Here is a 23614-nt window from a genome sequence, read left to right on the forward strand (position 1 = left end):
AATAGTGAGGAGGTCCACTTAGAATTCCATATAAAAAACTTCTCATTTTCAGATACATTAATGCAAATTTCTGAGCCAGGCAATTAAGACCAAGATTCCTGGATACAAGAGGGTTGCAGAGAATTGGAAAGCGGATATAAAAGATAACAGGAGTTACTCCAAGTCTTCTCTTTTCTTCACTAATTACCAATTATTTGATGTTATCAGTTACTACTGAGAGTTGGATTCCTATACCCCTATTTTTAAAGTGTCCTGTGCCAGATGGAAAAAGGATTCTCTCTGCAAGGGTTAACTGCCTTCAGCTTCCCTCACTTTAAAGTCCAAATCTCTGCTTGGGTAGTGACACAAGCTAATATTTGGGGCATGAAACAAGAAAGCTTCAGTTGCATACAAGTGCTCCCCAGCCCGTCAGGAAGCAACGCGAAGAACTCTTTCAGGAAACTCTTGTGGCATATACGTGTACTGGGAGGCACCTTTCCCTTCTTCTACCCGAGTGTGGCACCATTTCTCTTCTAATTACTTGTAAGGGATATGACTAGTGTTTTTCCCAGAGGTATTTCTCGCCGCAGCCCAGCTAAACGTTGGGATGTAGCATCACTTTAAGCGGGGGGGATAGGCATGAAGGCCACAGGCCTTGTTCTAGCCACACCACTTTATGTCAAAAGAAAAAACAAAACTTGAAATTGTACCATTTTCCCTTCCCCTTTTCATCCATCCAAATTGTCTTAACTCTTACTCTTTTCCCACAATGAGAGCCACTTAAAACGCTGGGACCTATTCTGTGGCAGAGCAAATAGATGTAAACTGGGGCAAACTTCATAATGGGAGGTAAATCAGTGCCACCATTTTTACACCATCTGCTTTGCCCCACTCCAACAAATGATAAGGTGACAAGAGGTAGAACTGGAGTCATACATGAATTCCACTGGGAATTGAAAATTCAAAATTGTCCTTTATTTTGAGGGTGTAGACAGACAGTTTTGTTGTTTCTGAATTTTAGTCCCAAATACGGTCAGTTTAAGCTATTACTCCTCCCTGTACTCCGTATGTAATGCAATGGGGAGGCTCCAAAAGGATCCAATGTCTACAGCAGAGCAAAGACAATGATTCCTTCCAGGTTTCCATTCATTATTTGCCTTAGCATCAAAAATTCCTGGAATTCTTAAAAAAAAAAAAATCTTGGAATTCTAGAGATGGTTCAATGGCTATCATCACCACCAGGCCAAAGGGTCACATGAATATCCACTTTATTCCTTTTCCCCCCAGCTTTACTGAGATATAACTGACAAATAAAATTTTAAGGTATTTAAAGTGTACACTATGACAGTTTGATATATGTATACACTGTGAAAGGATTCCTGAACATCTGCTTTATTCTAACGCAAGTGTAGGGGAAATGCTTTTTCTTAGTACAGTGGAGGCAAAAATGGGAGTTTTCAGAACAATGCTTTTATTTAAGAATTAAGGGAAAACAAAAACATTAAAGCATAGGAATACATTGACTGAATACAAGTGTCTCGTTTGGTCTGAAATCTAGAAAAAGTCACTCTGACTACTTACCTGAGGTAGATTTAGGTTGGCACTGTTTCAAGAGAACCTCCATCCATCCCAGAAGTTACCTTCTAGTTTTGGTTACAGGCTCCCAAGTGGTCCTTTCCAACCTCAGGTTATTCTATATGAGTAATACCAACACCTTTTTCCCCCCATGGTTAAAAGCCCTCAGACCTGTTTCATACCCCCAAAGTTCTCTGTCTGAGGGATGGTCCATTCTTAATTTACTTAAAGACTAGAGACAATTACCAGGAAGATTAGTTGAAAGAAGGGGCAAGTCACTGCCCTGCCAAAGATACAAACTCTGTTCCCTTCTCCAAGTTCTCTCTAATGACTAACAAGTAGCCATAAGGACTAATTTTCATCACCACCAAGCCATACACCCAATACTATTTTAAGAATTACAATTGTCAAACATATACTAGTGATAGACATGATTTTCACCAAAGAGAAACAAATACATCTTGTGTGTTTTATCACACCGAGCAACTTTTTATGGTATAAGAGCTATTTATGAAAATTACTAAAATACATCAGATCAAATAAACTTCCAGGACATGTTTTCTAAAAGAAGAAAGAAAAAAACACCGTAGAATCAGATTCCTTATTATCACTATGAGCTATATCCTCTGACCCTAAGATTATCAAGGTCAACAACCAGTCATCAGGATCAAAGCTTAGAGCCATACACAAGGTGGCAGTGCAATAGTTGGCCACCGCCATGAGTCCGAACACCAACGCTCTCTGGAGTTCAGGATTTGCTAAGATAAACCAGAGGACTCAAAACTTATTCACCAAGCCTACAGTCCCAAATATTGTAGAAGTTTTAAGTATTTATATTAAATGTCGTTTAATCGGAGGGAAGAAAAAAAACCTCAGAAGTGTCCACTTACAGATCCCTGGATTAATTAGAGTATTTCTGGAGAATATTAAAGGTAATCATAATTATCCTGTTAAGTTGGAGATAACTGCTTATCCTTAAACCTCTGATGAATCTGCCAACTACTTTTCCCTTCTAGCATTTAGAATCCTACATTACAAGCGAAATATATACCTTATATTGTGGTGACTGCAGTCTTTTCCCTGGGAATAAAAAGTATTCTCTTTCCTTGGCAGAATCGAAGTAAATGAAAGGCATGTCATTATGCGGCTTGATTTGCTATAAACAGCAGGATGATGGAGTGGGAAAAAAACACAAAACACCAGCTTTTGAGTCACGATTCTCAAAATCAAAGTCTAGCTTCTCCATTAATAATGCATCATTATGTGTTTTACTCTGTGCCTACTCAGGCTTAAATCTTTCTTTCAGCTTTAATTATTTTGCAAGGAGCTGATGAGGATATCTTACCATTGAAAGAAACATGATAAATGAAGTCACAAAAGTATGGGTACTAGCAAAAATCGTAACTATTATCCTGGAACGTGCATCTCTGAGTTGAGAAGAAATGAATCTCTAAAGCTGAAACTGCAAATACCAGTAATAATCTGAAAGATTTTAGGGAAAGGAAACTTGTAAGGGTATGCCTCAACTCACAAGTAAAAAGCTGAGTATTCTACCTCGTTACGAGGTTGGCCCTCCAAAGGGGAAGCCTTGGGAAGAGTTTTGATCTATGATAACTACTCCCTAGCTGCTTAGCTCTTTTCACAACCAGCAAAAGGTTCCCATGCTGCTATCAACACACTAGTCCCCATTCCAGCCAAGACTTACAAAATCGACAGAGGCAAAGTAAATGTACTTCTTTCCCCCAACAGTAACACATGCCACACCTTCTATCTCAAGGTTACAGTCCTTTCCTTTATTGGAGTTCCAAATTTTAAAAACTGAAAGTAAAGCAATCATTAAGTGGTTCAGATAAAAGAAAAGCATCTTTACCTGAGTTTCCCATCAGGCCTACTCTGACCTGCCCTAGCTCCTTCCAGAAGTTTCTGGGTATCTAAAAAAAAACAGTTTACATATTGACTCATTAAAAGTCATCTCTACTGTATGAGTCAACTAACTATGAGAACAGTTCTTCTCATACCTATTAAATGTACACAGTCCACAGTTAGATCTCTTACTAGAACAAAATTATCTGCAGAGTAGGTTCTTTGGGGTGCAATAAGGTAGGGATTTCCTGCAAGGCTTTTTTTTAGACTCAAGGTTATTTATAGGGTTTTTCACTTATGTGAGTTCCCCAGTATACCACAAAAACTGATCACTGACAGAAGCTTTTCTCACTCAGAGAATTCATAAGGTCTTTCCTCAGATTGTTTTTTTTTTTGGGGGGGGGTTGCAAACCCAAAAAGGCTCTCCACCTAATGCTTTTGCCACCTTCAAGGCAAATATAGAAATTTTCACCTGTATGGCTTCTCTGATAGGTAAGAAAGTCATAGTTCTGTTAGAAGCTTTCTTCACACTTGTGGGGGTCTCTTCCCAGTGGGGCGTTCTGACGTCCAATGAAACGTGCACACTCTCTGAAGCACTGTTGACACAGTGTATTAAAAATGCTGTCCACCAATGTGAATTCTCTTGGAATGAGAAGAGGTGACCATTGCTAGAAAGCTTTCTCACATTCACCAAATTTGTAAGGTTTCCCACCTGTAAGAATCCTCTTGTGGGTGATCAGCTACAAGCTTGGACTAAAGGTTTTCCCAAACTCACAGCGTTTGTAAGGTTTCTCATTGGAGTGGTTGATAAGCTTCTGTAAGGACAGCTCTCTGGGCAAACCATTTCTCAACTTCCTACAATTGCAGATTCTCTGGTCCCCAGTGAAATCTGAGCTCTGAGGAAAGTCTGAGATTTGCTTAGAGTTCTTCATCTTAAGGAGTTCTCTTACATTGCAAATACATTTTTTATGGCATTATAACTTCTTGTCTGGTCAAGACATTTGTGAGGCTTCTGATGCATGGGGAGGGCTGAGCTCAAGACCTTTTTCACCCACATCACAGATATATGGTTTTTCACCGATGTGGATTGTCTGATGTTGAAGAAGTGCTGAGCTCTGGTGAAAGCTTTTATCACAGACACCGTATTTATAATGCAGCTCCTCTGTCTGAGTTCTCATTTTCTGTTGGGCAACAAAGTCCATGCCCAGGAGGAAGCCACTCTCACATGCAGACCACTGATGTGGTTTCTCTTCCATGTGAATTCTTTGATGCACAATAAGGTCTGAACTACAGTTGAAACTTTTCTCATATTCCAGGCATTTAAAAGTGTGAGTGTGAGTTGCCTGGTGCCTGATTAGGTTGGCGCTCCGAGTAAAACTTCGCATACATTCTAAACATTTATACGGCTTCTCACCTGTGTGGACTCTCTGGTGTACAATAAGGTCTGATTTCTGGCCAAAGCATTTCTCACAGGCACCACACTTATAGGGCTTCTCCCCAGTATGAACTCTTTTATGAACAATGAAGGCTGAACGGTGTCGGTAACTTTTCTCACACTTATTACATTTGTAGGGCCTTTCACCAGTATGAGTTCTCTGGTGGCTAATAAGATCTGATTTCCCACTAAAAGCTTTTTCACACTCCAGACACTTAAATGGTTTCTCACCTGTGTGAGTTCTTCGGTGTCTTATGAGGTTTGTACTTCGGCTGAAGCATTTGTCACACTCACTACATAGATACGGTTTCTCGCCTGTATGGCTTCGCTGGTGGACAAGCAGATCAGAGCTCTGACCAAAATTCTTGCCACAAATGTCACATGTATAGAATTTTTTACCTGCATGTGTTCTCTGGTGTCCTGAAAGGGCTAAGTGGTGCCAGAAGCTCTTCTCACATTTGCTACATTTATAAGGTTTCTCATAATTGTGGATCCTCTGGTGTGAAATAAGATCTGAGCTTTGGATGAAGGTTTTCTCACACATATCACATCTATAAGGTTTCTCCCCTGTATGGGTTCTCTCACACATAATAAGAGCTAAGTTTTCACAGAAGTTTTGCTCACGTTCAAGGCACTGGTATATATGATCATCTATTTGAGTAATCTCATGCACATGAATAAAAATCTTTTTACCCTTCTGAGGGTATACATGATATATTTTCCTTTTTTGAGTTCTCTGATTATACCTCTCTTCTGAAGTGTACATTTTCTATGGCTCTCTCCTAGGGAGTTTTCCACTGGTCTTCCTGACCCATCATTTTCTTCACAGTCATTTTCTCGATGAGAACTTGAAAGATACATCTGTTTTAGGCCTTTCAGTCATGAGCAGCTCCTCTCTGCAAGTTTCCAGCATCATATATACTAATTCTTTATTTGGTATTTCCAACCCTGTGAGACAAAGAAGAAGTATTATTTATATTCCTTTAACTAAGAAAAAATGCTCAAAATTAAAATTGCTGCAGAAAAGGCAGAATTTCTGTATCAAAGTCCACAAGTGCTCTAGGTTTTACAGGGGTTGAAAGCAGTTACTTTTCCTCTTTGCTAGTATAAAACCAATCAGCAACACATACAGGGCAAGTACCAGAAAGAACTGTTTCTTTAATGAACTCAGGTGATCTCAAAACCAGAATTCCTCCTCTTCCCTTGGTTCAACTGAATAATCAAGACGCCTAATAATTAGTACGCCTGCTCATGAAGAAAACAATCCAAAAGGGGCTACGAATATCTGTGCAGTCCTTTCTATAGTAAGGTTTGGAAGAAAATGGTTAATGATCATTAGAATTCCCAGTGCAAAGAGAGAGAAAGTAAGTTTCTATGACTATCATCCTAGCTGTGTGAGGTCAGGCAAGTTACTTAATCGCTCTGTACATAGTTTCCTCATCTATAAAATCGATTAATGATGGAAATTATCTCACATCATTGAGTTGAATAATAAATTAATCACGATCTATCTCATGGTAAGTACTCTGTGTTAGCTATTATAATAACTATTATTATGGTAAAGGGGCCTAAGAGTCTGCTTTGATATGGTTGTATGAGCACAAACCTTGCTCAAAAAGAAAAATCCCAACTTACTGCTGATAAAAAAAAATAGGATGACTTTGCTTCCTATTTTACTGAGAAAATCTAAGGAAGCCAAAAACCAAAAACATAAAAAAAACACTTCCACATGCTCCCACCACATCAACCAACCTCTTCCAAGGTGGTCATGCACTCTCCATCTTTCCTTCTGTTACCACGGATAACAAACTTCCCCTGCCCAATCTAAGGACAACCTGTCCATTGGTGTACTGGATTCCACCCCCTTTTGCCACAAAGACATCACTCCTGCAATTCTATCCTCTCTCTCCTGCAATATCAATTTGTTCTTTCCTACTGGATCACACTAATCAGCAAACTAGCTGTTATGTCTCTCCTAAAACCAAAGCACTAACAAGAAACTTCTCTCAACCACCTCATGCTCGAGCTATTGTCTCACTTCTGCTTCTCTTTACAGCAAAATTCCTCAAAAGAAATCAATCTGTTTATTGTCTTTAATTCTTATCTTCCAAGGTTTCTGGAACATACTCCAATCAAATACCCTCACCACTACACCAAAACTGCTCCTATTAGAACCTAGGAGTCCCTAGGAAATCTGATTCCTAGTTACCACTCCGACACACTTCCCTGCTCTTCTCGTGTGTACTGCACGCTAGTCACCTTGGCCTCCTTGCTGTTGTTCAAACAAGCCAGGTCCATTCCCATTTCAAGGTCTTTGTGCTTGTAGTCTCTCCCTGCTAAAGTGCTCTTCCTTTAGATCTTCAAAGCTCCCTCTCTCACCTCACTCAAATCTTTGGTAAACTGTCATAGTCTCAGTAAGGCCTGACTGACCATCCTATTTTAAATTATGACACAGCTCCACCCCAGCTGACCCACACATACAACACTCCTTCTCTCCCTTCCTGTTTTATTTTTCTCCATAGAATGTAAGCCCCTAAAGGACAAGGATTTTAGTTCATTTCATTTGCTGCTGTTTCCCTAGCACCTGGGACAGTGCCTGGCACAGAGAAGGTATGTTCACATATAATGAGGTACTATGTAACTGTAAAACAGGATGAAGATAACCTTTATGAATGATGTGGAGCAATTTCTAGGATAAACCGTAAATTTTAGAAAGCAGCTGTGAATTAAGTAGAAATAAGAAACTACACATGTATCTATTCATTTGGCCAAAAAGAAACTCAGAAAAGAAGAAACTAATGAGTTTGGTTACCATCAAAAGGTAGGTGTAAATGGGATCAAAAGGACAGGAAAATGAAATTGGTACCAAAGGGTGGATGGAAAGAGAGTCATACTTCTGTTAGTATATACATTTTTGTAAAACACACATTTTTACTTTTTAAACTGTTACATTTCACATATTCAACAAATACATAAATAAATAGAAAAGCTGGGGGAGAAAAAAATTAAAATGGAATACAAATAAAAACAAACAAGTCTATATTTCAAATTAATAACAAAACCACCCAGGAGAGGGAAAAATAACTCAAATAACTTTATAATACAGTATTAGGATTATATAAACTCAAACTAAAGATAAAAAGGACTATAAACAATTACTGAACTCTAATTAGTAGGAGTTTTCCTCCAGAGTGGAAAAGGTTCACTACTTAATGTATAGCCTAGGAATGAACAAATAAATAAATATAACGGCACCCAGATGCTTCACTGTCAGCGAAGGGGGTTACAAACACAGAAAAGGGAAAGGCTAGAATGAACTCTGCATCTGTAGTGTTTAACTGGAATTAGAAGTATCAGTATGAGGCCAAGGTTTTTTTTTTTTTTGCAGTACGTGGGCCTCTCACTGTTGTGGCCTCTCCTGTCGGAGCACAGGCTCCGGATGCGCAGGCTCAGTGGCCATGGCTCACGGGCCCAGCCGCTCCGCGGCATGTGGGATCTTCCCAGACCGGGGCACAGACCTGTATCCCCTGCATCGGCAGGCGGACTCTCAACCACTGCGCCACCAGGAAAGCCCGAGGTCAAGGTTTTTAAGTATACACAGAAAAAATAGAAATGTGTGTATGTGTGAAAGTGTGTACTTTTTTTTTACTAATGTCTGGCTGTGAGGTCACAAACGATGAAATCCCAGTAGTAATAAGCACACCAAGCACTTAGAGCATGGTTTCTAAACACCATTTCCCACTGAAAGGAATCAAGGCTCACTGGAGAAATGGCTAATTCCAGGGTTTAGAAAGTACAAGATGAACCTGGAACACCTTGTTGTGTCAGAAAATAAGGAAGTGCTCAAAAAGTGGTGACAATATGCCAAGAGGACCCAGAAGCCAGGCTGAAGGGGCTGCCACTATACAAATCAGGAACAAACAACATCAAAATAAATAATGATAGTGATAAATTAGTAACACAATAAGAATCCATGAATCCATACTCATTTAAAAAGTGAATAAATAGTCCGCCGCCGCCATATTGTCTGTGTGAAGAGAGGGGAGAGCGTCCGCCACCACTGCAGCTTCCACCACAGTTTGAAGAAAACAGTTCTGAAACAAGCTCTTACCCCCACTTGCCTCTCAACACAGTGACTGTCATCTCTCCAAACGTCAAGTCCAGCTTTGTCCTGCCAACCTGTCTGACATGTCGGGACCCGTGCCAAACAGGGCCAGAGTTTACACAGATGTTAATACGCACAGAGCCCAAAAGTACTGGGATTACAAGTCACATGTGGTGGAATGGGGAAATCAAGATGACTACCAGCTGGTTAGAAAATTAGGCCGAGGTAAATACAGTGAAGTATTTGAAGCCATCAACATCACAAATAATGAAAAAGTTGTTGTTAAAATTCTCAAGCCAGTAAAGAAGAAGAAAATCAAGCATGAAATAAAGATTTTGGAGAATTTGCAAGGCGGTCCCAACGTCATCACACTGGCAGACATTGTAAAAGACCCTGTGTCACGAACTCCTGCCTTGGTTTTTGAACACGTAAACAACACAGACTTCAAGCAATTGTACCAGACGTTAACAAACTATGATATTCGATTTTACATGTATGAGATTCTGAAGGCCCTGGATTACTGTCACAGCATGGGGATTATGCACAGAGATGTAAAGCCCCATAATGTCATCATTAATCATGAGCACAGAAAGCTACGGCTAATAGACCGTTTGGCTGAGTTTTACCATCCTGGCCAAGAACATAACGTCCGAGTTGCTTCCCGATATTTTAAAGGTCCTGAGCTACTTGTAGACTATCAGATGTACGATTATAGTTTGGATATGTGGAGCTTGGGTTGTATGCTGGCAAGTGTGATCTTCCGGAAGGAGCCATTTTTCCATGAACATGACAATTATGATCAGTTGGTGAGGACAGCCAAGGTTCTGGGGACAGAGATTTATATGACTATATTGACAAATACAACATTCAATTAGATCCACGTTTTAACGATATCTTGGGCAGACATTCCCGTAAGCGATGGGAATGCTTTGTCCACAGTGAAAACCAGTACCTTGTCAGCCCTGAGGCCTTGGATTTCCTGGACAAGCTGCTGCGGTACGACCACCAGTCATGGCTCACCACAAGAGAGGCCGTGGAGCACCCCTATTTCTACACTGTTGTGAAGGACCAGACTCGAATGGGCTCATCTAGCATGCCAGGGGGCAGTATGCCTGTCAGCAGCACCAATATGATGTCAGGGATTTCTTCAGTGCCAACCCCTTCAGCCCTTAGACCTCAGGCAGGCTCACCAGTGATTGCTGCTGCCAACCCCCTTGGGATGCCCGTTCCAGCTGCCGCTGGCGCTCAGCAGTAATGGCCCTTCTGTCTCCTGATGCCTGAGCAGAGGCTGGGGAGTCCACTCACTCCCTTGATGCAGCTTGCGCCTGGCGGGGAGGAGTGAAAGGCTTCAGAAGCACCGTGTCTGAACCGTTGCTTGTGGATTTATAGTAGTTCAGTCATAAAAAAAACCATTATAATAGGCTGTATTCCTTTTTTTCTTCTTTCTTTTTTTTTAACTCGAACTTTTCATAACTCAGGGGATTCCCTGAAAAATTCTCTGCAGGTGGACTATTTCACGGACAAATTTTTTTCTCCCCTTCCAAATTCAGTTCCTCACCACTAAAGAACAAAGATAAACCAGCCTCAATTCTGGCTGCTGCGTTTGGGTGGAGATGTCTTCCCATGCCCACCATTGCTCCCCTACCATCTCACACTTTGAGGGGTTTGTATTTCATGCTCTCCTCCAGAGATTACAAAAACGTAGCTTCTTGAAGGGAGGTGGGAAGGAAGGAAGAAGGAAGGACCCAACCTATAAGAGCAGTGTACTGCTAGTCACTTATATCACTTTACTCCAAAAGTGCTTCAGTGGGGTTATACTGGTAAATCTAGTGGAAATATGTCTTAGTTACACCGAGATGCTGAAAATCTACCCAAAGTGCAGACAGGTCCTGAAAACGTCTGTTCAGTATGAATCATGTCTTACTGACCTAACCTAAATGCAACTCACTTATAATTTAGTTTCAGTTCAGTTTAAAACTTTAATACCATCCCTCCCAGGCTCCTTACCTCGGTCCTCTGCCCTTTCATCTCCCAACATGCTCTATAGCTGGTAGGAGGGGGAAGGCAAAATCTTTTTCAGTTTTCTTTGACTTGGCCCTTTTGAATTCAGTTAGTTACTGGGTATAATTACTGCGTTTTACAAAAGAAAAAAACATTGTCTATGTTGGTTTCATGCTAGCAACTCTCGAAGAGCTAATGAGAGATGTGGCCACTGCATTTTATTTTAAGCTTTCTACCTTCTTTTCCTACCTTCCCCTTCCCTCACATGCCATCCATTGAGAAGACCTGCCCCTCAGTCTTGTAAATGTACCTGAGAGGTAGGAGCAGAGCCACTATCTTCAGTGAAACTGAAATGGTAGAACTGTAATTGTGGGAAAACTAAACTCTCCTGTTACAGCCCTGCCACCCCTTGCTGTCTGTATATATATAATACTTTGTCCTTCATATGTGAAAGATCCAGTGTTGGAATTCTTTGGTGTAAATAAACGTTTGGTTTTATTTATCAAAAAAAAAGTGAATAAATAGTGACTGAGAAGGGATAGTTTTTTCTTATATTAAAAAAGCCAACAATTAAATGTAGAATAAATGATGGAATTAAAAACATCACATGTCCAATGAAGAGTAACAACTGTTTCAGGCGAAAATACAAAAATATAGTGGATGAAAGTTTTATGAGAATCAGGATATTTACACAATCTGAATATATCTCCCCACTAGATATTTAATAATTAGAAAGACAAAAAAAGTAACTTCACAGTTTAGAAACCTGGAAGACACCGCCTTAACCAAATGATCAGAGTTAACACCACCAGTAACAAGATATATAGTTGCCTCCTAATATGATGCAAAGAACAGAACATCACTTCTGTGCTATCTTGCCAAAAATGTATAACCTGAATCTAATCATGAGGAAACATCAGACAAACCCAAATTGAGGAAAATTCTGCCAAATAAATGGCCTAAACTTAAAAAAAAAAAAAAAAGTCTAAAGACAAAGTCTGAGGATATGTTCCACAATAAAGACATGACAATTAAATGAAATGGGTGATGGTGGAATGGATCCTGGACAACAAAAAAAACTTATTTTTCTTTTCCTACAAAGGACGTTAGTGGAACAATTGGCTAAACTCCAATAATGTCTGGCAATCAGATAATAGTATTATATGAATGTTAATTTTTTGACTGTGATAACTGTAATGATAATATAAGAGAATAGCCTTGTCTTCAGGGAATAAACAATTGAGTATTTAGGACAGGCTTTCTCAACTAGAGTTCTGACAAAGAACGAAGCCCTACAGAAAATGACTTGAGTAACTATTTTTTAAATTCTCCCAAGGATGGCATGTAGCTAGTAGCACTGAACACACATGGGAGAGAAGTTAATTCATTGCATACCTATTACTTCAGGGCTTACCATGTCTTAGGACTTTAGGGCTTAATTCTCTCGTAGTTTGAGATGAGGTATTATGTCTATAACTTACTCTCAAAAGGTTCAGAAAAAAATGTACATATAGGTACATGTATGTATAGAGAAATTAGTATAGACAGACTCATAAAACAAACATAGTAAAATGTAAACATTTAGGGACTGCAGGTGAAGGGTGTATGGGTATTCTTTATATTATTTTACAACTTTTCTTGTAAATCTGAAATTACTTCAAAATTTAAATGTATCTTATTTTGTTTTTTAAGAACATGGGAGCTGAGGGCTTCCCTGGTGGCGCAGTGGTTAAGAGTCCGCCTGCCAATGCAGGGGACATGGGTCCGTGCGCCACTACTGAGCCTGTGCTCTAGAGCCTGCGAGCCACAACTACTGAGCCCACGTGCCACAACCACTGAAGCCTGCATGCCTAGAGCCTGTGCTCCACAACAGGAGAAGCCACCGCAATGAGAAGCCTGCGCACCACAATGAAGAGCAGACCCCGCTCGCTGCAGCTGGAGAAGGCCAGCGTGCAGCAACGAAGACCCGATGCAGCCAAAAATAAATAAATTAAAAAAAATATATATATATATATATTAAAAAAAAAGAACATGGGAGCTGAGAGTTAGTATATTGTGATAGTTAAAGCTGAATGTTCAAACTCTGGAATCAGATTTTGGCTCAAATTCCCACTGTGCTTTTTGTAGCTATGAGAACTTGGGTAAGTTACTTTCTTCAGCTTCAAACTTCAATTTTGATAAAATAAGTAAGATATCATTAAATGTCTTAAAGAGTTGCCATGGGAACTGAGACACTGTCAATAAAGGATGTGGCTCAATGCCTGGATCTCAACAGATGCTCAATAAATGGTAGGTTCTATTATTTTCTTAATTCCATCTTCACAGTCACAAAAACACTAACATTTCTTGAGCTCATCCTCTGTGCCTGTCTCTTATGCAAAGCCTTGTTCAAAACCATTTAAAATAGTTAACTAAATAATAAATAATAATCAGTTAATGATTAATACGAAGATTAAGCAAAAAACAGAAAAACATTTATGGAGACATGCTAGGAGGAAAAGGAAGACTTTAGAATCACAACTAAGTAAAGATATGCATCCATACAGACAAATAGCTACTCTAAGATGGTGGCTGTATGGGAGTTTTGTCTTTTAAAATGTGTATTACTGTTAAGGTCAAAAGGAGAGAGAGTAGAGTGGAAATAAATGATTCTGAGCATGGTCATAGCCTGTTAAATGAATTACAATATTCCCTAATTTTATCAGCCGAGGGTATCATATTGCCCTAAATAGCCAATCAACTGTAGGGTACCAAGGAAAAAAATTAAAAATAAGGAAAAAATTAAAAATAAGGAAGACTTTTAGAGGTCAGCACCTAGAAAATAAAATACAGTCTGGCTGTCAAAATTTAAAGTAATCCATGACACTTCCCCAGTTCAAAATACTATAACTGCTTCCTACCACTCTAAGAATAAAACCTAAAGTTTTCACTGCGCTACATAATGCGGTACCTCCCCCTACCTTCAGCCTCACACAACACATCAGAATCTTTACACTTGCTCCTTCTGCCTAGAATGCCCTTCCCCCAAGTAGCTTGCTCCTTTATTTGATCAAGTCTCTGACTGAAAATTATTTCCTTAAAAAGAGGCACACCCTGACTACTTCATCTAAAATAGCTATGTCCCCTTAGCCTGTTTTACAATATTTCTCTTCATAGCACTTATCATCATCCAACTTTGTGGTATATACCTTATATTTGTTAACTTGTTTCTCTCTCCTACTAGAATATAACTTCCATTAGGGTTAGGACTTAGTCTTTTGTTCACTGCAATATTCCTAGCGTCTAGAATACATTTGTTGAATGAATGAAAAATATGAATGAATATCAGAACCAAAAAAGAGCCATCATCCTCTAAGCCTCAGCATCAATATAACAGGCTAGGCTAGTAGCCCTGGCTGGTGCATCTGGCAAACCCAAATATATACTTCAAGTCTTAGCTTCAGGGTACCCTTCGCTAAGAGGTTTCTCTTACCTCTTCCTAGGAAAAGACTGTTTCTCTCTTCCATGGCTAGGGTCAGAGTGCACAGAATAGGCAGACAGGCTACAGAACTTCAAAGTACAGAACTTCGTACAGAACTTCAGAGTACAGAACTTCAAAGCTCAAGGCTATCCTTATAGTTAAAGGATGTATGTGATAGGCAGATAAAGTTGATAAAGTGTTATCTAAAAAACTAGATAATGCTTACTGTATCAGGTCCCAGGCTAGGGATTACTTCATTTATTTTTCATTAATTACATGGATTATCTCATTTAATCTTCCCAAGATTGTAAAATAGGTATGAATACCAATGTTTGCGCCTTACAGATAGAAAACCTGATGCTCAGGGCAGTTAAATAACTACGTAAGAACTCACAGCTAGTAAGTAGCAGAGCCAGTATCTAAACCTCCATCTTCTGACTCCAGGGCCTGCTTAAGCATTGGGCATACTGCCTTTTGGGGGCTGCAAATCAATCACAAAGGAATTACTAAGAGCCTATTGTGAATAAGTCTGTTGAAAAGTAGTAGAAAATACACTTAAATTGGTAGGACAGCACTGGTTTTAGCACTCTGCTATCTCAGGAGCTAAGAAAGGGTCATGTATCTTCTTTCCATGTATCTTCTCCCATTCCTCCTTGTCTCCCCCAGTTTCCCTCTCCTCCGGCCTCAAAAATCCACTGTTTATATAGAAACATACAGCCTGGTATGTTACTTACCATAACAACAAAGACTCAAGACTATCTTCCTTTTGGCTCCAAAAGGTCTCTAGTCCATAACTATTCACAACACTCAATTCTTCCCTCTCCTAGAGGAAAAAAAATCAATAATGTAGAAATTTATAATTTTTGTGAAATTTATAACTTTTCTGAGGCTTGAACATCTAAAAATTGGTTCCATTTACTCCCCAGTCTGGTCAGTATCTTTCAACCGTAACTTACCTCTTCCCACCTTTCCTTACATTCTATTTTCTCCTGCAAGAAGCACCTGCCACTGGTAGCCATCAGTTCCTTCCCAAACAGCTCTAGACAAAACATCGAGAATCCTTCTGGGTAATGACTAACCTTAACTTCATAATAAAGCCCTGAGTCCTGTTCTACTTGTTTCAATTTTTACCTCAACTTCTGAAATCAATGACCCATTCTTCTACCACTATAAACCTCAAGATGCAGTTGATAAGTGCATATGATACAAAGCTATATATAATGCCGGTTTCCAAAAATGGTTATGGAATGATTAAACAAATCAGATTTTTCTGCATACAGATTCGATGCAACATGACCAATCTCTGCCTTAAAGATAGGGGTGGCCGGTGGGTGGAGAACATTCAACGTCCTTGTTTTTTTTTTTTCCCCCAAAGTGAAAGATACACTTAGATCACTTAGAAAAGTGCCTGGCAGTGTTTACTATTATCTCCAGGAACGATAGTACTAAGCTTCTCTTCCTTCAACTTTTCATTGACCTCCTTTCAGTCGCCGTCGGAGGGGGGGTCCCAGACCCTGCTCTGTTGCGAGGACCAGAGGCTGCTCCTACCAGGCGGAGGCCGAGGGGTTCTCCGGTCCCGCAGAACCCCTCCCCCGATCCCTGGGCCCCGCAGGCCATGCCCCTCCCAGGCCCCGCGGGCCGCGCTTACCACGGCAGCAGCCGGCGCCGCCCCTCCGCCTGGGACGGCACTTCCGGTTACTCTCCGGACACTCGGGTTTGGGTTTCCCGGCGGCCGCAGGCTCCTGGCGGTAAACCTAAGGGCCCACCTTCGGGAAAAGAAGGAAAGCCAACCTGGGAGGCCGACGAGAACCAGAAGCAGACCCCTTTGCGTGGCTCGGCGAGGGCAGTTGAGGCCAGGCCATCCAGGGGGCTCTTTAAGGGCCGACAAGGCCGGCTACCCGAGCCCTTTCAGCCTGGCTGGGAAGCGGCCGGCGCAGCCCCGCCCCCGAGAATCACATGATCACCCCCTGTTCAGCCACTGGGGCAGTCCACCCCCGGCCTCTGGGCCAATAGGGGCCGAGCCTTTGGACCGGGGGCGGGGCTCTGGGGCGCCTGCGCTCCGGGGCCCTTGGTGTTTCGGGGCGGAGCGGTCGAGGACTTTATTTAGGGATCCTTTCCGATGCTACTGACGTCTGGGGGTGACGAGAGGACCCCACTACCACCGTATGTAAGAAGAAGCAACGCTGTTTATCTTACCGTTTCCGACTTATGTTCTCTTTCCTGAAGGCTGTTAAAAGAGGACTCGAGGCAGGAGTAGCGTCAGAAGAGATGGATGCCACCGACCCTGTGGAAAACACCCCGAAGGAGCTGGAAGAAATGGTGGATACCAAAACACGGTGGAAGCGCTCCGCCACCCAAGATGTGGCCAGAGAGATGAATGAAATGCTTTAACGGGGGGATAGTGTTGGCTTTGTGTGGGTAGAGAAAACTGCAGAGGAGGATAGGACTGCTCTGATTGTAGGAGGTTTCCCAGGCCTTCCTGATTGTTTATGGGCTGGAATCAACTTAAGTAATCACCTATGTTTGGGTTGGAGCAGAAATGAGATTTCCTTCAGAGAGAAGTAAATATACCTATATCTACATCTCCCCTTGCTCAATTGTTCAGTGAAAAAAAAGTTTCCTAAAATCCCTCAGACATCAAAGGAGAAAGATTAGTACTAGGAATATAGAGGACAAAAGGCTGGGTAATGAGACTAAGAAGTTAGATTGGGAGAAAAATACTGAGTTTAGGGAGTGGTGAGAGCATCATCAGGGTCATAACAGTCGTTTATTCAAGATTAACTAATCATGTTCCTAATTCTGGAATTCTTCCCCAGAGAAGTTGCAGCTTAGTTTCATGTTTGTTTTTAATGAAAACTTCCAAGTAAGGCCCAAATATTCTATCCAGAGCCTTCTTAATATTTGAAATAATTTTTAATAACTTTAGAGTATGTGATATGTTCCAGACATTGTTCTCATCATTTTACACGTATTATCCCTTTAACTTGTAACAAAAATTCTATGAGTGATGAATTGGGTGATTGGGATTGACATATATGCACTAATATGTATAAAATGGATAACTCATAAGAACCTGATATATAAAAAAATAAATTCAAAAAAAAATTCTATGAGATGTTTATTATTATTTTTATCGTAGGAGAAAACTGGTGCAGGAAGAGATTGAGTACCTTGCCCAAGATCACACATTTAGTAACTAGTGAAGCTGAAATATGAACATTCATACCAGAGCCTGTGGTTGCCATCATTGTACTTATAGGGCTGTATCAATAGTGGTGACTGTATAGTGGAAAAGTACTGAGTTCTGATTCCTACACTGTGTATAGGAAGGTCTCAATAATTGTTGAATTGAACTCTTCAGCTTTTTCTTTAAAGATACATTGACCCAAGCAAAGAGCTCATTTTATTCATTGTTTCATTCACTCAACACATGTTTATTGAGCACTTCCAGTTCACCTGACACGATACTGAGCATTAGGAATTTAAAGGCAGGAAAGACTCAATCCCATTCCTCTAACGGTTCACAGCCTACTATGGAGAGAGCAAGTGGTGTGATAGAGGTAGAAGTTACATAAGGTAGTGTGGGAGCAGAGAGAAGGAACACTTGTTTGAGAAAGGGTCAGAAATGACTGTAGAACGTGGGGCATGAGGTGAGGCTTGAAGGAATGGAAGCAAGGAGTTGAAGATGGGACTGGAATGGAAGATGGGAAATAGGTCAGAGATGTTTTAATGTGATTTCAGTTAATGGACTTTATCTTGTAAGAACTGGGAATCCATTCATGGGGTAGCTCAATTATCCCCAACCTTAAAATCTTTAGAAGGATGATTTTATTTTAGTTTTACATATAGAGAGAAGCAAAACAGGAAGCCTGGAGACAAGGATAAAGAATAAGGTAGAGTAGCCAGAAAATTAGGAAAATGAAAAAAATGGGTCATGGCAACCAAGGGAGGAGAGGTTCAATTAAAAGTTTATTGAGAGCAATGTCAAATAACGAGATCAGATGAGATAGCACCAAAGAACATCGGATAAAGTTTACATGAGAATTACTATGTTCTAAGTGCTGTTATAGGCACTTTATAGTATTAGCTCACTTAATCATCCAACAACACTGTGTGCTTTAATTCTCACAATAACCCCATATTATAGATGAGGAAGATGAGGTACAAGGAGGATAAGTAATTTGGGCAAAATCATGCAGCTGTTAAGAGGCAGAATGGGGATTTAAACACTGGGAGTCTGGCTTCTGAGTCTGTGCTTGTTACCACTACCCTATCCTGCCTCTCTAAAGAGGCTCTGCGGAGTTTAGGAAAAAAAGAGGTTTTTTTTCTTTAGTAAGGGCAGCTTCTGTGGACTGTGGTGGAAAGGGAAGTAGGGAATGCAGGTAGCATCATCTTTTCTTTCAGAAGCTTGGCTATGAAGAAGAACAAAGAAAGGCCATCTCTAGCATGGAACACAGGTCTTAAACAGTGAGCAGGGCCTAGGGCTTCAGGGTGGGGGAGATTTTAATATGTTGCTAAAGGAAACAAGTTCATAGAAAGGATGAGGATTCAGGAAAGGGGTATTTGATGTAGAGAGGCCGCTTAGGAAACAGGAGAGGCTGAGGTCTGCAGTACGAAGAGGAACTAGCCTTGAATGGGAGAAGGAATCTCCCATTCCTTCAGAGATCAGAGCAGGAAAATATATCTGTGTTGCTTTGGTCTTGTTCAGAAACCCCTACTTTTAGAATTTGGAGGGAGGAACCTCAACTCAACATAGTTACTCTATTCATCAGGCTCCTATCTATTCTATTAGTCATTCGCCAGAACCCTGATTCAGAGGAATTTTTCTCACAAGAAATAATCTTCTGTTTGATTGAATCCAAAGATAAAAAGTAATATGTAGGGCTTCCCTGGTGGCGCAGTGGTTGAGAATCTGCCTGCTAATGCAGGGGACACAGGTCCGAGCCCTGGTCTGGGAGGATCCCACATGCCGCAGAACAACTAGGCCCGTGAGCCACAACTACTGAGCCTGCGCGTCTGGAGCCTGTGCTCCGCAGCAAGAGAGGCCATGATAGTGAGAGGCCTGTGCACTGCGATGAAGAGTGGCCCCCGCTTGCCACAACTAGAGAAAGCCCTTGCACAGAAACAAAGACCCAAGACAGCAAAAATTAATTAATTAATTAAAAAACTCCTACCCCCAACATCTTCTTAAAAAAAAAAAAATCAGTAATACATTTTTGAAAATAAATCACCATGTTCATGTTTCAGCAATTCCAGTAGGATAGCATTGCTGTTCTTTACCTCCTGATTTCCCAGGTATCTCAGATTTTCCCACTGAAGTATAACCAAGCATAGAGGAGAATGAACAAGTACCTCAAAGTGGCTTCTCACAGTTGGAAAGTTAATTTGGGTGTCTCATTTTATCTTTAAAACTCATGCAATTTGCATTCTACCCTGTGATCTAGTTGGGCACTGGAAATAGAAAATTAAAAAAATTGGTTCCTATCATTAATAAATCATAGTTGAAAAATGAAATAGATATTTGCCTAGTTTAGAGGTGGCAAATCTATGTAGTAAATTACTAGCTCTTCCCCCATATCCATGGCACTAACACCAATCAGTTGTGAATTTTTTCCATTTTACAAAAACTTAAGCTCAGGTACCTTCTCAATACAATATCCACTGTCAGTCAATCAGGATGGATTTTGCTTTGCTACCCCTGTGCACGAGAAAAGTTTAATTCAATAGCATATGAACTAGAGGAAAGATCTGTACAAAGTACCATAAGAATGTTGAAGGAAGTGGGTTATTCTGTCTGGAGGGATCAGAGGAGACTTTACGAAAAAAGATAGGCAGTCTACGGCTGTTATGATTGCTTTGTTCCACAACGCTTCAGAAAGCCGGGTTTCTTCCAGTTCATTGTCCCCTGTTCGTTGGAATGTTGCTTTTATCTGGTAGGTAGAATTCCAACCATCACATTCACATTTGAGACAGAAAGATGGAGAAAGAGATAAAGAAGAAAAGGCAAAGGGCATGTGCCAGCTTTTAGTAAAGGAAGTTTCCAAGAAGCTGCCACACAATCATTCCACCTGCATCTCATTGGCCAGACCTCAGTCACACTGTCACATGGAGTAGCAAGTACTAATCCTATGGATGAAAGTGAATATGGATATTACATGGGAATCTGGGATGGGGGAAGGAGGAAGGGAAGTTGCTTTGTTAAATACTGGATTAAATCAAGTGGTCTATTTTTCATTTTCTGCATCACTCTTGTAGCTATAACACCCCTCCCCCATAATATGCATGTGCATCTTCTTCCATAGGAATAGAACCCAACATTTTTGGAAAGCATATGGACTGCAGAATAAAAATTAACTCCTTTGCAGCTACAGAGCATAATGAGACAATGATAGTCGCTAAATAAGAAGGGTAACAAAGGTAAGGAAATCTGGAGAGAATCAGCTTGAAGAAGCAAAAAATGAAGTTGGTAGTATGGAGGGCCCAGTAGGTAAAGAGGGAGTGAATTATGTGAAGAGGGCAGAACTTCATTTGGGAAATCTGATGAAAAACCACCAGGGATTTGGCCATATCTGAAGTCTCCTTTTAAAAGAGCTCAAGTGAGGGGGCTAGCTCAAGTCTGGAGGGGAGAAATAGCAGAGGGAAATTTCTGAGTGTGTCTTGTTTTATCCTGTTAGTGGCTCCGTTCCTTCCTTACCAGAACATGTTTCTCTCCCAAGGAGAACTCAAGGAACTAAGTTGAGTTTCTGTCTTGGCCCTCAACCTCGTGGCTCCCCTCTTGCTGAAATAGACTTCTATCTCCCCTTACTGAGTACGAATCTTGTTCTTAGACACTGACATTCAGCAGTGTCTGGGACGTCTGTTTTGAACACGATCTTTGGCTTTCCCCTGGTAAGCAGGATCACTTACCCTTCCCAGCCAGGATGGCTAGAGAGAGAGTGGTTACTTTGTCGCAGGCTAGGTCTTTATTAGGTGGGTATTACTGACTCAAGCCTATATACACAGATGCTTTGATTGCCCTAATTTTCAAAAAAAAAAAGTTCTCCTCCTATACTTGAGGACGTCTATCGTAAATCTCAAGTACAATCTTCTGCCTCAAGTGTCTTCAGGTTGTTTTTCTAACTTAAAATTTTTTCAAGAAATGGCTGCCCCCCCTTTTTTTTGGCATGAGTTTTGAGTTAAACAAAACAAAACAAAACCGAGATGAGCACCTCGCATCGGTCCTCCAGGTAGCCCCCAGACAGGTTAGAACAGACCTATACGATAATTTGAGAACAAGGACTGTTCTGCTTTCTTTGGAATCAGGCACCAGGTTCCCACACTGGGAACACACACTTCTGTCTTTAAGTCTGCTGCTGAGCCAGAGGGGGAGTGGGGCAAGAGCAAGTAAACATGCCACAGAGATTCCTACCATTTTTTGGTTGACTTTTTCTTGAGTCAGCTTTCATTGGTTGCTGTAAACTTTGGACTACCTTCCAGAATTCTCATGAAATTAGCTTTCACATTTTCTGCTTGTTTCTAAATGTTTTTGTCAAGGGACAGGAACTTAGAGCTGCCTGCTCTGCTTTCTTGCCCCAAATGTTTTTATAGAGCATCTCAAACTCTTCCAAAGAAATTCTGCAATATTAATTCACAAAACACGTGAACATAACTGAAGAATCCTTCCCCTTCTGCAGGCTGAGGGACAATATCTTTAGGTTAATAAAAACTTGTGCTTTTGTTGATGTGTTGTTGAAATTGATGTTTGCTGATGTGTTTAAGACAACAGAAACCTTCAAAACAAATATCGAAGAACCTTTGGAATTTGGGGGATAAAGGAAGAAAAAAGAAAAAGAAAAATCAGGTAAAACATAGTAGAGAAATAAGTTAGGGCTCAACAGATTGTTTTGTAAGCTAACACATGGCTCTTCTTTTTAGAGAACAATTATGTATTAACTCAACATCAGCCTAGCTAATAATCTAGGTACCCAGCCTGAACACAATTGGGGCAAACAGTTTTAATTTACTCATTCAGCTAATATGTATCAGACACTAACCGAGGGGCTATGCATGTGACGGACATCATGCCCCAAAATTGCTCTGAATGAAAGAGGTGGCAGTTCTCAAGAAAGACATGACTGTAGAATCCTTTGTATTCCCTGAAAGAGGCGTGAGTCAGTTCTTTATGGCTCCTGTAACAAATTACTGTGTACTTAGTGGATTAAACAATACAAATTTCTTATCTTACAGTTCTGTAGTTCAGAAGTCTAATTCAGGGCACACTGGGTTAAAATCAAGTTGTTTGCAGTGCTGCGGTCCTTTCTGGAGAATCTGCTTCCTCGCTCTTCCCAGCTTCTAGGTTTCCTGCAGCTTTGGGCTCATTGCCTTCTTCTTCCATCTCCAAAGCCTGCAGTGAAGGACCAATTTCTTCTTATGTCACATCTCTCCAAGCCTTCTGTCATTGCAAAACTCTGATACAGCCAGAGTCAGAGTCTCCACTCTTAAGGACTCATGTGATTAGATTGGGCTCACCCGGATGATCTCCTCATCTCAAGGTTGTAAACTTGATCACATCTGCAAAGTCCTTTTTGCCATCATGGTAATATATTCACAGGTTCCCCCTGTACTGATTGCTCATGTCAGGGGAGGACTCTAACGACTTGGCGGGTAGCAAAGATCACCGTTATTGCCAACCACCAGAAATAGAAGTCTAGACAAGTCTGCTCACTGCATCTTGCTCTCAGAGTCACCAGGGAAAACACAACACAGTCAAGCACAGGATGGAGCAACACTTTACTTACATAGTGAAGAGACAGAGCAAGGTCAGCTTTAATATGAGTGTCAGTCCCCCATGTCTAGCAGGTCCCCACAGCAGCTATGCACACCCCTCTCATGCCACAGTAGGAGGACCACAACCCCTTTCCCGTGGGGTCTGAAATACTGGAAGTTGGGAGCATGCCTGAGGGTCACTGATGCATGTGCTTAAGCAGAACAAAGGAATACACATTATGAAACAGGGAAATAGATTCCCACATAAGGCAATAAGCCTGGCACAGACTGTGTGGGCTCTTTATTTCTTGGTAAGGATGTGTTCCAGGCACAAGGCCCATTCTTATCTGACCAAGCAGGGGCTGAAAGACTGTGCACACGAGACTGCCTTTCTCAAGAATCCACCCCAAATCTACTGAAACAATAGATAAAGCATGTCAAATCCGGTAGC

At 40.9% G+C, this 23614-nt stretch overlaps 2 protein-coding genes across 3 annotated transcripts; one reads left to right on the forward strand and one right to left on the reverse strand.

Moving 5' to 3' along the window:
- Nucleotides 1-1395: 1395 nt before the first annotated feature.
- On the reverse strand, nt 1396-16349 carry ZNF322 (zinc finger protein 322). 2 transcript variants are annotated; one of them, XM_082663559.1, is made up of 3 exons: nt 16210-16349; nt 15153-15241; nt 1396-5800 (listed from the first exon to the last, which is right to left on the reverse strand). In XM_082663559.1, exon 3 carries the CDS (start codon nt 5616-5618, stop codon nt 4410-4412), a length of 1209 nt encoding a protein of 402 aa, XP_082519685.1. In that variant the 5' UTR covers nt 5619-5800; nt 15153-15241; nt 16210-16349; the 3' UTR covers nt 1396-4409. The 2 variants fall into 2 exon arrangements, with proteins under 2 accessions (XP_082519685.1, XP_082519684.1); XM_082663558.1 differs by having other exon boundaries at nt 16067-16349.
- Nucleotides 9041-10213, forward strand: LOC309828915 (casein kinase II subunit alpha-like; the record flags this gene model as incomplete). The annotated part of the gene is given in 2 exon segments (XM_082664568.1): nt 9041-9791; nt 9794-10213. Coding segments are annotated over 2 exon segments (1170 nt in total). The 3' UTR covers nt 10213.
- Nucleotides 16350-23614: the final 7265 nt, after the last annotated feature.

Source organism: Grampus griseus, assembly GCF_964374135.1.
Source record: "Grampus griseus genome assembly, chromosome: 10".
NCBI classification, from domain to species: domain Eukaryota; kingdom Metazoa; phylum Chordata; class Mammalia; order Artiodactyla; family Delphinidae; genus Grampus; species Grampus griseus.

Coding starts and splice junctions, on each gene's coding strand:
- ZNF322 (XM_082663559.1), bottom strand. CDS start 5,618: ATGTACACTTCAGAAGAGAGGTATAATCAGAGAACTCAAAAAAGGAAA.